The following is a 15,220-nucleotide window of genomic DNA, read 5'->3' on the forward strand; positions in this document are numbered from 1 at the left end:
GCCATCGTGAGATGTGGATTGTAAATTTTTAAAATATGGGTAGAATGGACCCTGCTCTGATATCATGTAGAAACTTTATATCCAACTCAAAATAAATTGACAATAAGTTGAGATGTCTCTCATATTATTAAGTAAACACTTATTCTACTTTCAATATTGTGGGATTATATTTCCTTAACTTTTAGCAAATGAACCGAGCTTAACAGTCCAAAAATCATCTTAGCTCGGTTCGAAAAACTCCTCTTGTTTCTATAAATTCACTTTGTTTAATAAATCAAACAGACATAGCTTGTTTTTAACCAAGTAGAGCTTAAATTTTTTGTTTATTTAGTAAACGAGCCGAGCTTGAAGAGAACAAAACTCAGCTCGGCGGGTTTGCATGCCTTGCTGGGAAAGTATTGGTGTAATTGACACGCGCTAAAGAAGAACGTGAAAGTGTGATTGCGAGTGTGTTGTAAAGTGGAGGTTGGGTGGGGTCCCGTTGTGTACATAATTCATGCGTCCGTATTATTAGATGGTGTTCCCTCTTTTTTTCTACAACTTTTGCTTTCTCTTCCCTCCCATTTCTCTCTCTCTCTCTCTCTCTCTCTCTCTCTCTCTCTCTCTTTGTTTTCTTTTTTGTTTTCCCTCGCTGGATCTCTGACCTAATCGTCTGATTACCAATCACCACCACCACCACCACCACCTTCTCCCCTCTGCCTCCCACTTAACATAATTCAACTCCTCCTGATCCCTAGCTAGCTAGTTGGCCTTCATTTCTTTTCTCAGTATTTCCATACACATACAGATCTAGCTAGCTAGTTAGTGGTCACCATCAACTACTAGGTTACCATTTGTAGCTAAGCTGGTGTTATAGATCGGACTGAGAGAGAAGATGAATAGTGGTGGTGGTGCAGCAGCAGGAGCTAACAACAACAACAACATGACGGTGTCAGGAGGAGGAGGAGGAGGGCAGTTTGGAGACACAACATACACAAAAGTGTTTGTAGGGGGATTGGCATGGGAGACACACAAGGAGACTATGAAGAAATACTTTGAACAGTTTGGTGACATCTTGGAGGCTGTTGTCATCACTGATAAATCCACTGGAAGATCCAAAGGCTATGGATTTGTATGCTTTTTTATTTCCTCAATTCCTTTTTTCTCTTTTTGTTTTTCTCCAACTTTGCTTTCCTTTCTTTCTTTTTTAAGGAAAAAAACATATTGCCGTGGATTCTATATATCATTCCGTGAAAATTTACATCATGAACTTTCCGCACTAGATCTTGAAGAAAATGAAACATAATTAGTTCATGCATATATGGATAATTAAGTTTCTTTTAATTTATCAGTTTTCTTTTCTTTTCTTTTCTTTTGTTTGTGTGTGCCGGAAATTAGGTGACATTTCGTGAAGCAGAAGCGGCGACGAAAGCTTGCGTGGATGCAGCTCCAGTAATTGATGGGAGGAGGGCCAATTGCAATCTTGCTTCCTTGGGTGTTCAAAGATCTAAGCCTTCTACCCCTAAACATGGTATATATATATATATATATATATATATATATATATATATATATATGTTAGTAATTTACAGATAGATGCATTAATTAATGATTCTTCTTCTTTGTTAATTTTGTTAATTAAGTACTACAACAGTAGTAATTATTACTTCCAGCTAGTATTTGTTTTCTTTACCTTTATGTCTTGTTATTCTTTTCTATGTTATTATGCAGAGTTTAATTATGTTGTTTAATTTGTTTAAGGCCGGCCTCACCCAAGAACAGCGTGCTTTGAGATCTGGAAAAAGTTACATATGATATGAATCTTTGCAGAGATTTGCTTTTTCCTTTTTCTTTTTTTTTTGTTTTTGCCTGTGGACATACGTAGTTGAATGCTTAAACCCCCATATGCAATGCTCCTCTCTGATCTGACGATATCCATTTTGAGCAAAAAAAATACAATACATTCTGATCTGATCATCATGCGCGCTAAAATCAATTAGTATATACGTAGGAAAAGTTGGTTGTATTCTTTTCTTCCTAGCTCTTCCTTTGGTCTCATCGAATGGTGCATGTGTTGTGAGCCCACTCAAGAAATAGTAGTAGTAGTAGTAGTATTGGTTTTAACATCCACGAAGAATGGCTGGATACATACAATTAGAAGCTGCTGTTTTCCAAAAGCATGACAGCTCAATATTCCACTCTAGATCGAACAAATTTCTTTATTGCTTTCTTTTAATTGTGATAACAGTACGTAGTAATTAACATTTTGACATGATATATTAAGCATATTAATCTTTTCTTTTCTGTAGTTAATTAGTTAAACGTACGTACAGTAGTACTACTTCACATTAAAGCTTGGTTTCTACTCCATTTGTCCGTCTTGGTGTCTTCTTAATCTAATGAAAAAGGCATTGTTGATGTTCTTCAGTACTATACTAGCTATTTCATTTTCTGTTCTTAGAATATACTATTATTAATTCATTCAGTGTTTCGGACATATATACATACCTAGGAAATATTATATACACTAGGTTAACTAATTATATGAAATGGGAAAATTGGATGAACAGGCGGAGGAGGAGGAGGAGGAGGAGGAGGGAGGAATATTAGGGTGATGACCGGTGGATATCAGGCTGGAGGAGGAGGAGGATTTGGAGGTAGTGGTGGTGGAGTAATTGGGGGAACAGCTTTTGCTTCAGCAGCAGCAGCAACAAATTTCCCTCATTATGCCATCCAGCAAGGCATACCTTATAGTAATGTCTACGGGTAATTAACTAACTAATTTTACCAGCTTTTATTAATTTGTTTAATTAATTAATTACTGGAGTACTATTATTATTTTAGTAGTGTGTTTGTTTGTTGTTGTGTCTCTATATACGGAGAAGTAGCTTAGCTCCATGTGCGCGCATTGCCAACTCATCATGCGCAGCGCCCAGCATGCAGCTCATTCACGCTTGCTCATCCACCACACTTCTTCCTCATCATTGATCACCATCATCACCCTCTCTCTCTGTCTCTCTCTCTCTCTCTCTCTCTCTCTCTCTCTCTCTCTCTCATAATAACTGATGGACATTTCGATGACAACCAATTTACAATTTCAGGAACACGAATGATGATCACTTTCTACGTGCATGCTTCCAGTACTTCTCCTAGCATTTAATGCTTGTGGGGCTAATAGTATTCGTCGGTACATGCACACACTCATGCAAGCTGTGAATTCTTTGCACCATTATGCATGTACAAGTCGACCAACAACAGTACTCGTCGCCAAACCCAGAATCTCCTGTACCGAAAAGTCCTGCGTACCTTTGTTTTTTTTGTATTTTCAGTCCCAGAATGAATAGCACAAAAAAATGCACGAAAACAAAGGCACAAAGGATTTCGGTACTAACGATTTGGGTTCCCATAATGATCAGTTGCATGCTTAATTCATGGGCGTATAAGTATGACTATGAATCCAATAACATTTATGTTAATTAGTAGTAGTTACTTATATTTACACCAAGAGCTTTTTGAGTTGTACTCCAGCTAACATTAATATTCTTGTCCCTCTTATTTTTTTGAACCCTATGTTCAGGTACTCTCCGTACTCACCAGACTACACCTATCCCACGGTTGGTACACAAAACTCTTGCTTTCCCTTTCCATTTACGGTTACTTTTCAGTACCACATAATAAAGTTGAATGTTAATTAGGCTATTTGTTCGGTGGATCATTGGTCCTCCAAAATTAGTTTTGTGTGCGTAAATTAGATCGGACATTTGAGTTATAAAGAAAAAACTATTCTTCTTTGTTGGTACATTTTCTTTAAAACCTCACAAAATTGACGGATTATTTTTGTCCAGAAATTTGTTGAGTGATGCCGTGCGAAACAAATGAAAAATATCCTTCCGAAAATATTCTGTTGTATGAGTCTAAAAATGTACTTAATTAGGTGCCCCATTTGTTGTGTTGAGAAACTTTTAGGTATACCGGGAATACCAAGCCCCATGGTATCCCCTCCGGTCTATTTCTTATTTTTCGGCTATTTTCCGATCGCGTTTGGATAATCGATTTCGTTTATTTTGTAGAGTTCGGCAAGAACCATAATTATGTCAGAAATTGTGTTCATCGGACTTTATTTGATACATGATCGACACACGTGAAAATTGAAGAAAACCCAAACTGAGTCCAAAAACACACTGAATCAAAACCCAGTTTTGGTTTTTTTGCAATTTTCATGTATGCCGATCATGTATCAAATAAAGTCTAATGAACACAATTTTTGGCATGATTAAAGTTCTCACCGAACTCTACAAAATCGATTATTCAAACGGGATCGAAAAATGGCCGAAAAATGAGAAACGAACCGGATACCATGGGGCTTGGTATCCCCGGTATATCTAAAAGTTTCTCTGTTGTGTTTGTTTTTGCTGAAATAGAGCTTTTATAACCACTACGAAATCATGGTCCCGTTTGTTATCACTTGTAAGTTAAATTATTAGATTACGATCATTCTGATTATTTGAAGAAAAAACTTAAAAGAAGTTGGAGAACTGTTTGGTGCAACTTTTTATGAGCTGAAACAAAAGTTCTTTTTGTTAAATAAATTGTAGAATAACCTTATTAATTATCAAGTAAATGTCGAGATTAACCTTAATTATTCTATAAAAACACTTGAAATTAAGTGCTTTTTTATAAAATAGATTTCTACAACTTCAAGTGAGGAAAAATATTTACAAACCGAAGCTTAAAATAATCACACTTATTTCAATGAAATAAGCTAGAAAAGCTAAATAAGTGATTACTCATAATTGATACCAAACACTAGCCATTAATTTTTTCTTAGCAAAAAAAAAAAAAAAAAGAGTAAATAAGCAAAATTATAAGTGCTAGCAAATGGGGACTTTCTCTTTTTGAATGAAATGAGATGTATAAATTTTCAACAAATCATTACAAAATAATTGGTGGAAATTAATTAGGCCTCATTTTGCTAAAGAAAATAAGTACTTATTTTTTTTAAATTAAAGATGATGTATTACGAGAGAATAATCTGTTTCATAAAATAAAAAATAAGTAGTTAAAAAATAAAAAATCTTAACGAAACGGGGCATTAAAAAACAAAGTTGGATAAAAATAGTAGGCTCATGCCCTTTTTTTATTTCAATTGCTACAAAGGTGTTACTAAAGCCGGATTCAGTCAAAGCACAACTGCGCGCATGGGAAACAGCAATTTCCCACTTACAAGTAATTTTGGACGTAACTCACGTCTTTTACTCTCGAATAATCTAGTACTTCACGATTCTCGAATAGCCCATATATATATATATATATATATATATATATATATATATAGAATAAATTCTTTACATTGTCGGTGTAAATATTTATTTCCTTCAAATCAATTGTATTGCGTCACGTCGTCATATTTTATTAATTGGGACCACTGTTTTAACACGTGTCATAATACAATAGATTTGTAAGAAACAAATGTTTACACCGACAGTGTAAAGAATTTATTCTCATATATATAATATTCCTTCCAACGGTTACCCTTTCTTTCTTTTTTTTCTTTTCTTTTCTTTTCTTTTCTTTTCAGAACCATCCATATAGAATATTCCACAGATATAATAAGTTCAGCCTCAGGTGACAAAATGTGCCGAAATTACAGTTGTCTTTGGTCCTAATTAAAACAACATATATAAAATCGTCTTTGCTTTCTCTTTATCCTATTGTGTTAGTTGTACGTACGATTTTTCATTCTATGTGCAGCTTATGGTCCCTTATCCACCACTCAAACTCGTTGTCTCATAGATCAGTACAATTCGTAGATCGATCTGGGATCGAATAAATAGTGAAATTAATACGTACTAGTAATATTCTTTGTTTGCTTTTCTAGGAAAAAAAACCCAAATATGTTTTGGACAAGGTTATAAAGATAGAGCAGTACCCCTACTGAACCTGGGCTCAGCCTAGTGATCATACGGTACCTCTTGGTTATTAAGGGTGAAATCTGATTACATATATATCACTGAAAATTCTCAAACATCAGGAGTCGGTTTGATGTTTGTTTTAACTATTTGGAGAAATTACTTTTTCTCACATTAATTAATCTGATTCAAATTATTGATGAAACGAAGTGAGAAACAAATCCTATCTTCAGTTATACTACTCTATTGAACTAGTAGCTAGAAGGTTACCTTACTGGAACAACTTCTTGGAATTCCAAAACAATCCCTTGACAATACTTGGGAAATAGTGCATGCCCAAGAAAAACAATCAATTGAATGCAATTTAACACGACCCTCATGGCATATTTCAAACAAATTTTTAATTTTTGGACTATGATAGATTATTGTTCTTTACTTTGGTACAGAGTTACTATAGCGTGTATGGAGGAGCTGCTTCACAATATCCGGTTTACGGAGGTGGGGCTGGTGGGATGATGACAAGCACAGCAGCAGCAGCTGCGGCCGCTGCCGCCTTCTACCCGTATCTGAATTACTTTGGAGAAGCTGGGAGTACCGCCGCTGGGCAGGGGTACACCGGTATGCAGTACCCACAGCAGCACCATCACGGCCACCACCACCTCTTCCAGTATTCTGCCATCAACTCCACTGGGGGATACCCACATCACTATGCTGCTGCTGCTCCTATCTCTCTTGCATCCACTCCTCCTTTGCAATCAGGTAATTAAACACCTTGCTTGCTTTTAATTAGTTTATGGTAGTACAGTACATTTTATAATTAAGTACATTAATTAGTATACTAGTGGTATGGTATTATTTTGAACTAATGAAGTAACTAACATCTTTGACAGTTTGTTTTGCTGTGCCACAGGCGTGACCATGGCTCTCCGCGCACCACCAATCCCTCATCGTTAATTAAGAGATTCACTCAGTTGAGCCCCCTGCAGCCTACAGCTACTTCATCTCTCAAAGCTATATATCTATGATATAGCTCTCCTTCACAAAGGATCTCAAATACCTTTGGCCTAACCATGGTTCTCTCTCTCTCCCTCCCTCCCTCCCTCCCTCCCTCTCATGGTGGTCCACATTTGTGCATTCCCACACATGGAAGCTCCTCATAGGGGCAAAAATGTTTGGAAAAGTTTTCATCTCTTTCCACACTGCTTCTCTTGCAAAGGAAAAGGCTTCCTACAAGAGACCCCAAAAGCATGTGCATAGGCATCATGTTGTTACCAATTTCAAGCTCTGCCAAAGCAAAGCTTAGTTGGTCTCACATAATACCTCTCTAACTTTGGCCTCTGGAAAGGCTAATCAAATCAAAGCACACAATTTCAAAAAAGTTAGCCCCTGGAAAAGGCTCACTGATCAATAATGTAAATTCAACAAGAAATGAGAGACAAGTCCTTCTCAGCTTCACAAATGTTGATTTTGAAATGCCTTGTCCTTCCCTCCAACTTTAGGTAACCTCCTCTTGATGCAGAGGCACTTTTAGTATATATATCATGGAGAGGGCATGGGAAATGCCCAATCTTTTCCTTTTTCTTTCTTCCTTTTTTCGGTTCTTTCGGCATTAACCCTAGTCTTAGGATTTTTGAACTGTGACTGGTAATGTCTATTAAAAAGCTTTACCAATTCCACTTTTTAAATCTCACATAATCTGTGTCTAACCTACTAATTAACGCATCTTCCCCCAGGGTAGGGGAAGCAATTAGCTAGTTGTATTGTCTTTTGTAAATTCATTGTGGGCCAAACTTTGGGAGTTTTAGCCCCAATTGAAGTAGGATTATAGGATGGGTAGTGTTAGCTTTCTTGCATTTAGCTTTTACCATATTTTTTTTAAGAGCTCCATTAATGGCTATGGAGCTCCATTGCATAAGGAGGTAACCCAAGGGAGATTATTTTGGGACTCTTGGCTTCATCTCCTCTAACCCCACATCAACCATGGTTAGGACTCAGGTGATCCTCATCTCTCTCTCTCTCTCTCTCTCTCTCTCTCTCTCTCTCTCTCTCTCTCTCTCTCTCTCTCTCTCTCAAACTCTTTTACTATGAGATGGAACTTCATAATCTCTATATGTATAAGGTCTACCTATGGTTTGAACTTTGGATTGTAACTAAGGATCGATGCTCTACTTAGAAGAAGACTCATTCTCCAATATCCATGTGGATTGAGAATGGAAATCTACTGCTGTTATATTACTATTTTTTATTTTTGGATCGGCTGCTGTTATGTTATTATTATGCCAGAATAACTTAGATACTACTGATTTGCTTATATTTGCTGAGACTGAATTGGTTCATCAAGAGTCAAAACGATTGTCCTTCGTATCCTGACGATGCTCTGTTTTCACCCTTACACATTACAAATGATTCATCCGGAAATTTTGAAATAAGTCAAATTCACAATACAAGTATACGCATATGAAAGTGATAAATAGATCTTTGGATGTGCCCGCATTTTTAAGCTATGTTACACTGGTTGAGATTTATATGGCTCCATGTCTGATTTACCTGCTTTTGTTCTTTCCCTCCCTTCATCTTATTAGCCTTGTGAATTTTCCGTGTCACCAATTAAGATTCGGTTTTCGACAGTTTTTAGAGCACACTCCAGTACGTGTCAATCCTCTTTTTATCCAAGACTTGAGAGGTTTTAGCTTTCGATATACCTCAAGGAATCCCCTTATCACATTTCACCAATCAAAACTACATGGGCTAAACTACCACAACAAATCATACTTTCTTTCCCTCTATTCCCTGTACTTATTATGGTTTGCCTCTTGACATCCCCTACTTCTACAACAACAAAACAAGTTCATGATTCAAGCAAGCAACTCGAAATAATGGTATACGTGGAACCAATGCTGGTTCTAAGATTGGTCTTCCTTCCTTTGATAGCCTTTATCACAGGAGTTCAAACCTAGCCTAGCTAACATCTCAGCACAGACTCGTTAAATATATTCGACGACAACCTTTAAAAATTTCTGAGGGGAAAGGGCGTTCCCTCCTAACTCCTTCCACTTCTCCCAGGGACAAGGACTACGGCTTGACATTCGGGGAAGAACTCTCAAGTAAAAAAGATAAACAAACCTAGAAAGAGGTCCTAGATCATAGAATAGTTATGAAAATCCATTTTGCATGTTCTAGTACATCATTGGTTGGTGGTGCCCCCTTCAATGAAGACGCTGGCTAGTCACTCCCAATCTCATTGGTATGCAAAGCTAGCTTGGCAAACTATTTCTCTCCAAAATATTACAAACTTGATTTATTTTGACATACTATAATGTGTCCAAACTGTGTCAGAATTAGCAAACATTGAGACCCCCAAAAAGCAAACGAAGGAAATCCTTAGAGAATCTTGAAATGTCATTGAGAATCTAACTTTTTGGGTGAGACCTATAAAATAAGCGGTTATGATCATCAAAATGGGACCGTGATGACTTTATATCTCCTTGCCTGAGCATGACATGAAAAGATCACATGAGGGAGAAAAATATTTCAAGGAAATGCCCAAGTCTCCGTCACAAAGTTGGAAGCCAGTATGCCCCGGAACATGTGTGTATGGTTAGTACAGAAAATCTTTGCATGATCATCGAACACTAATCTATAGAACAGCTTTGGCAACAAAAATCATGCATCATCCGAGGAAAAAATCAATCTCCTGGCTTGAAGCTCAATGCATATACACACAGAATCTAACAATTCAAGTTCCATATACACAAGCAGCCTTGTGGTAGGAGCAAATCAGATGAGATACCAAACAATTGTACAACAGGTTATTACAAGTTGATCAAACGTCCCTTACCTTAAGCCTCACTTCCGTGTGGGAACTAAGTGCCTTGTTTGGGCTTGACGGAGCACTGCTCAACTTGCGAACAATTTGGGCACTAAGTGGCTTTTTGGGACTGGATGGAGCGGTGCTGAACTTGCAAACAAGGATCTTACAGCACGGCAATAACAATAGATGCAGCACACCCAAGATAAACGGTGCTGCAACAAGCCAACCCAACAACTGCAAAAAATTTCAAGAGAGATTTTTGTTAAGAATCAAGCATGAGAAAATCAAGCAGAAAGCAAGCAAAAGAAAAACTTCCAGGTATTTGGGGAATAGTGTGTTCAGGTCTGCAAAAGACTATCCCTCAGTCCTTCCAAACTAACAGACACATACCCATGTACCCACGTTTTTTGTTGTAAATGCTTCGATAAATTGCTTGGAAAAAAAATCAAAAGCCAAGAGAATTCATGTAATCAAGTAGTCCTGCTAATAATAAACTGTTTTCTACTAGGTATCGAAACAACAGGTAGGAGCCTCTTGTCCTACGTAGGGAAATGGTCCTCATCAAAAAGGGAAGGGTAGCCTAGAAGAGCTGAAGATAGCTTTACTGTCCACAACTGAAGCTTACCATGGTTCCTACTGCATACCAGGACCCAATCTCTCCAAGAAATTGCCTCCCTAGAATTTGGCATCTGCTTCAAAAGGATTATGTTGAGCCCTGGAACTAGCCATGGTTCAAACTTCAATTGATTATAATCTTCTTAAATTGCTCCTAAAATTACTAAACTCCAATCATATGGTTTTAATAGATGCTGATTCTACCAGTTTTGATTGAATGAACTATCAAAGTAACTTCCAACAAATGGTTAGTGCTCAGTCCACCTATTTGTATGCAAGTAGTCTCCCCGCACCCCCCCCCCCCCCCCCCCCCCCCCCCCCCCCCACACACACACACACACACACACACACACACAGACTTATGCTTAAAAAGTTATTCCGAGAGCATACCGCATTCAAAATGCTATATAGGATTTCCCGTGAAGCTTGACCCGTCAACACCTTCTTTAAAGCATCAGAAGTCAATGGAAAATGAGGTCCACCAGAAATAACTTCACCAAGACGTAAGAAGGGGACCACCAGACTACAAAGCCATACAAACCAAGGTAATGATTATGCTGATACGTATGCATGCAGCTAGCAGAGCATGCCTGTAACAATCAGCTCGACAAAAGAGTATCATACAAAGATCACAAGTTGCTAAACTAAATGTCTATAAGAAGATATGACAATAAAGTAGTTCATATATTGTAGCCAGAACTATTATCTACAGTAAGCAAGCACATTGGACAAGCTCCTTATTTGATACGTGTCTTCTTCACTCTGTTGTGATAGCTCACATTCCTCTTCATATATATATATATATATATATATATATATATATATATATATATATATATATATATCGGTACGAATAGGAAAAAAACAGCATGTGGAAGTTTGGAAGAAGCTGATACGAGAGAGAAACTAGTGCCACCTCACTTTACAGAATAGAGGGAGATAAAAACCATCTTTAGCGATTTGCAGGTCCCTACGGAATAGTGACTTAAAAGTTCTAATACGCTAAAACAGATTTTACCTTAATTCTATAGGAGTAGCAATAAAGTTGGCAAGCATCACAGTTGGAGCATGACAACGAGATCCAAGCACTGCAATAGCCATCGCACATAGAAAGACAGTGACCCCTGTTAAAGATAAAAGTACATCAATATGAAGGTGGTCATCGAAAGGGAATTATAGTTATGTTTATTAATTCATTACACTGGCATGCAACGAAATATATCGAAGTGTCTTGTATTGTCTTGCGGACACTCACATCATTAGTCTACACATCTCAAGGAGCAGTGTCCAGGCAAACTCACAAAAGCATATATGACCTTGAAGCTCGATTCACAAGTGTTAAATAACAAGAAACTCAATTCATTCAATTTAAATAAAAAAAGAGAAGCTCAACTATGAAGGCATAACGAATATGACAATTATACTGGTTCAGCAATGCCACACTGCCTACATCCACTTCCAATACATGCTGATGGAATTCTCCCCCAATCAACAAAAATGGATTTCACTAGGTTCACCCAAAAACCTTAAACATCCACAAAGGGGTTTCGACTTATCCCACAAATTAAGCCATGAATGACAAGTAATTAGTGTTATCTTCGCTCAACCCAAGACCAAGAACCGCCAATCACCAGCTAACACGTAAACCTTGAATAAACTCGGTCACTAGAATATATTAGGTCTCAAAAGAGACCAAAGTGTGGCTGAGAGAAGGCCAAAATCTATATATAAACTAGACACATATGAGAAAACATACCTTACACTTAGCCAACAACTAGAAGACTTCAAAGAGTAAAGTTTGTTTCAAGGAGCATCAAAGGTATCTCAAGCTCATTCTCACTCATTCAAGATTAGATGACCTCTTGAGAAGGTGATTAGGGAGTGTTGTAACATGTATGTGAATGTTCACAAAGCTAACTTATTTGTCATCACCAACTCCAGATGGAGTGCTGGGGCATATCTAATAGGCCTCCAATGACTTGGGTAACTGCTACGTTTTCAAAAAATTTAGCATGATCAACCACGATGTTGAATGGCGCCCCCAGTTTAAGTTGGGCGACCAAGCTTGGGAGTTGGTCTTTTACAGAATTGACTAGATTTCGCGTTGGATAACCATAGGTGAAGATTCGTCATTCAAAACTTGTCTCTACAGCAGCTCAAGGCTGGTCGAGGAGTATGAGAACATTTCGCAGCACTCCAGACTTTTGGAAGGATCCACTAGGCCAATGCTTTGCCTTATTCCGAAAGGGGAACAACTTGAACCTTTTGGGTCCTCTTCATCTCTAGGTCCTCCCTTTGTCTTTTAGACTTTCCCTATGCCAATGAAGCTTCTCCCAACCATTCTCCGTGCCCTGGGGAACTCCTATCATTTGAGGTCATCAACTCTCCAATGGTAAAACAAGCTCTCCTCATAATAGAGGCTTTGGCTACCTAATGTTGCAATTACAATCCATAGAATTACCAACCTACGCTAGCCTAGCACTAAAATACTCCTCAAGTTTAATGTAGCGCTTTTATATTGTTCACCATACTACCCACCTATAACAACGTGTCATTTATTACCAATATTTCAAAATCAAGAAAGGACACATCCAAAATGTCCAATTTCTTAACCCTATTGAAGTTATAAAATTTCTTTTTCCTTGTAGCTCCTCGTGAAATAGTTATTTCTCTTATAGGTCCTTGAGAAAGTACCTCCCTAGGAAACTATGATTAAATGAATCTGATTTGCAAAACAGATAATAAAGCCCACATGTTTACATACTTCTAGATAAGAAGATTGCAAAAGGGCAAAACAGCTAACGAGGCATGCATGATCACATACTTTTAGCTGCTGCCGCCATTGATTCATAGGCATACTGTAACCGATCAAATCACAACTTGCTACTCCACTTTTTGGGGAAAAAACACCTAGTGTAGTACCTCTTTCTTCAACTAGTCCATTCCTGTTCATCTGTTTTGTCGCAGATAAATCCTCTTTCAATGGATCCGGGTGAATTTCCTCAATATCAAAAATGTAAGAGATAACACTTCCCTCTTCTTTCTTGCATGTACACAAGTTTAGTTACACGAATGCTTGTCTTATTTCCCAATTCACTTGAGAACTATACAGATTCTTGTACAAGCAAAACAAACCCTTTGTTTCGTTAATTTCAAAACTTTAATTGAAGAATAATACACTTTCTAACTCCTTTTCTTTTTTCCCTGTTCTTTTGATATATGATTTAGTTTTCCAAGTGCTGCCCACAGAACTTACAATTAAAAAGGAAGAATATTAGATCTTTTGTATAGGACCCTTCCATTAGTACTTGTTCTCGTTTGTGGCGGACCTCGCATGATTGATGTAGTGTCCATAACAGTAACTCTTTGATTGTAATAACCTACCGCATGTCACTTGACATAGAAAAAAAGAAAGAGAACACCAAAATGCTGAAATTGCAACATACCACATATAGGAAATACTCCTAAGCTGATGCCAAGAGCAGCAGAAAAGGACAATTGCTTCGGCTCTGCACCCCTAATACAAAAGCCAAGAAGAAAATTGTTACCACCCTTTCAATAATCATCAAAGTGATTACCAAAGATATAATAATTCATCACAGCAAAAAAAGGAAAAAAAGAAACAGAACACCGGGATCAAACTTTGTAAGACGTCATTTTGGAGACACTAAAATGACATAGCACTATGGGATCTTGAAATTTATGAACTAATCTATAAGGAAAGTCAAAGGGGTATAACCAAATACGCTCAAAGCCAACTAAAAAGAAGGGTAATTACACTTTACAAGAAGCTAAGCAGCATTTCAGTTATTTTTAATAAGGAATTATACCATTCAACGACTAAAAAGAAGGGTAATTTCACTTTTACAAGAAGCTAAGCAGGCATTTCAGTTATTTAGTAAGCAATTATACGATTCAACGACTAAAGAAATGTAGTAATTTGCAGAGAGAAGGAGTAAGAAGAGTACCTGCGGAGGATTTGAAGAAGGGGATCAACAATCTTTCTGTGAAACCAAGGACCCATTGCAACTCCAATTCTCGTCAACACATTCGGCATTATTCTTGTTGACGGTGTCGATTCAGATACAATATTAGTAGTTAGTTGAGGAATTTCTATATCTTGAATCGGTAAATCGGCATAAAAGTGTGTATTTTTGTTCGTTTCGGCTCAAAGTTAAGAATTTATTACGGGATAAACGGAAATGCTGTTGTTCATCGCCCAAGGTTGAATTTTTGGTGGATCAACGGAAATGCTGGCTGCTGCAATCGAATTTTGAAAAATCCAGTGGAGTAATTGCTTCTCTGCTGTGGAAAAACAATTGAAAGCTTATCGGATTCTTTTATCTTCGCTGAATTGCTGATTACTTCTCTGTTGATTGCTTTGCTTTTGCTGTTGTTTATCCCCTACCGACGCAGAAGCAGATTGCTTTTACATTACCTTAACCAGATGCATGAAAGACAATGGAGTTGATGTCTATCAATTTGGTCCATGTACTTCCAGCTGCATCTATTTTGGCTCCGAATTTTTGTTACATTTCTAATTTGGTCTCACTGATTAAATCTTGACAAATTGCACTAAAATCAAGGACATATTTGTCCAACTACTCAAGCCGCCGCCACCTTCAGCAACTAGACGAAGGCCGCGTAAACTGATCCGAACACTCCAACGTAAAACCCAAAAAAAGTGGTCCGCCTGTAGTAGTGTAGTATAGGGTTGGGTGGAGATTTGATTAACATTTAAAATGACATGTATAACGCATCTGTACAAATGTATCTAATGCAGTAACACCCCTGTTGTTCTAGTTAATTCAAACCACTCCCTGAGGATTGCTCAGATTGTTGTTTTTTTCCAAAACCTAGGCAGTATGTAACAGGAGAAACTTTTATATATCCCAAGGGTATCCCC

At 37.5% G+C, this 15,220-nt stretch overlaps 2 protein-coding genes across 5 annotated transcripts; one reads left to right on the forward strand and one right to left on the reverse strand.

Annotated features, from left to right (window-relative positions):
- Positions 1 to 515: 515 nt before the first annotated feature.
- Positions 516 to 8,187, forward strand: LOC131309738 (uncharacterized). Of its 4 annotated transcripts, none has more exons than XM_058336334.1 (6): positions 516 to 1,111; positions 1,378 to 1,510; positions 2,550 to 2,745; positions 3,557 to 3,593; positions 6,335 to 6,647; positions 6,779 to 8,187. In XM_058336334.1, exons 1-6 carry the CDS (start codon positions 875 to 877, stop codon positions 6,802 to 6,804), a joined length of 942 nt encoding a protein of 313 aa, XP_058192317.1. In that variant the 5' UTR covers positions 516 to 874; the 3' UTR covers positions 6,805 to 8,187. The 4 variants fall into 4 exon arrangements, with proteins under 4 accessions (XP_058192317.1, XP_058192315.1, XP_058192318.1 ...); XM_058336332.1 differs by having other exon boundaries at positions 522 to 1,111; positions 6,799 to 8,187; XM_058336335.1 differs by having other exon boundaries at positions 522 to 1,111; positions 2,556 to 2,745.
- Positions 8,188 to 9,537: 1,350 nt separating this feature from the next.
- On the reverse strand, positions 9,538 to 14,888 carry LOC131309739 (uncharacterized). The gene is made up of 5 exons (XM_058336336.1): positions 14,283 to 14,888; positions 13,761 to 13,831; positions 11,333 to 11,438; positions 10,705 to 10,837; positions 9,538 to 9,933 (listed from the first exon to the last, which is right to left on the reverse strand). Exons 1-5 carry the CDS (start codon positions 14,369 to 14,371, stop codon positions 9,712 to 9,714), a joined length of 621 nt encoding a protein of 206 aa, XP_058192319.1. The 5' UTR covers positions 14,372 to 14,888; the 3' UTR covers positions 9,538 to 9,711.
- Positions 14,889 to 15,220: the final 332 nt, after the last annotated feature.

This window comes from Rhododendron vialii, chromosome 12a (genome assembly GCF_030253575.1).
Source record: "Rhododendron vialii isolate Sample 1 chromosome 12a, ASM3025357v1".
Taxonomy (NCBI): Eukaryota; Viridiplantae; Streptophyta; class Magnoliopsida; order Ericales; family Ericaceae; genus Rhododendron; species Rhododendron vialii.

Bases quoted from the DNA above. Each gene is read 5' to 3' on its own strand.
- LOC131309738 (XM_058336332.1), top strand. From the start codon at position 875: ATGAATAGTGGTGGTGGTGCAGCAGCAGGAGCTAACAACAACAACAAC. The intron at 3,594-6,334 runs GTTGGTACACAA...ACTTTGGTACAG, and splicing joins CAGACTACACCTATCCCACG to AGTTACTATAGCGTGTATGG. The intron at 6,648-6,798 runs GTAATTAAACAC...GCTGTGCCACAG, and splicing joins CACTCCTCCTTTGCAATCAG to GCGTGACCATGGCTCTCCGC.
- LOC131309739 (XM_058336336.1), bottom strand. From the start codon at position 14,371: ATGCCGAATGTGTTGACGAGAATTGGAGTTGCAATGGGTCCTTGGTTT. The intron at 11,439-13,760 runs GTATGTTGCAAT...TATCTTTAACAG, and splicing joins AGGAGTATTTCCTATATGTG to GGGTCACTGTCTTTCTATGT. The intron at 10,838-11,332 runs GTAAAATCTGTT...ATGGCTTTGTAG, and splicing joins GCTACTCCTATAGAATTAAG to TCTGGTGGTCCCCTTCTTAC.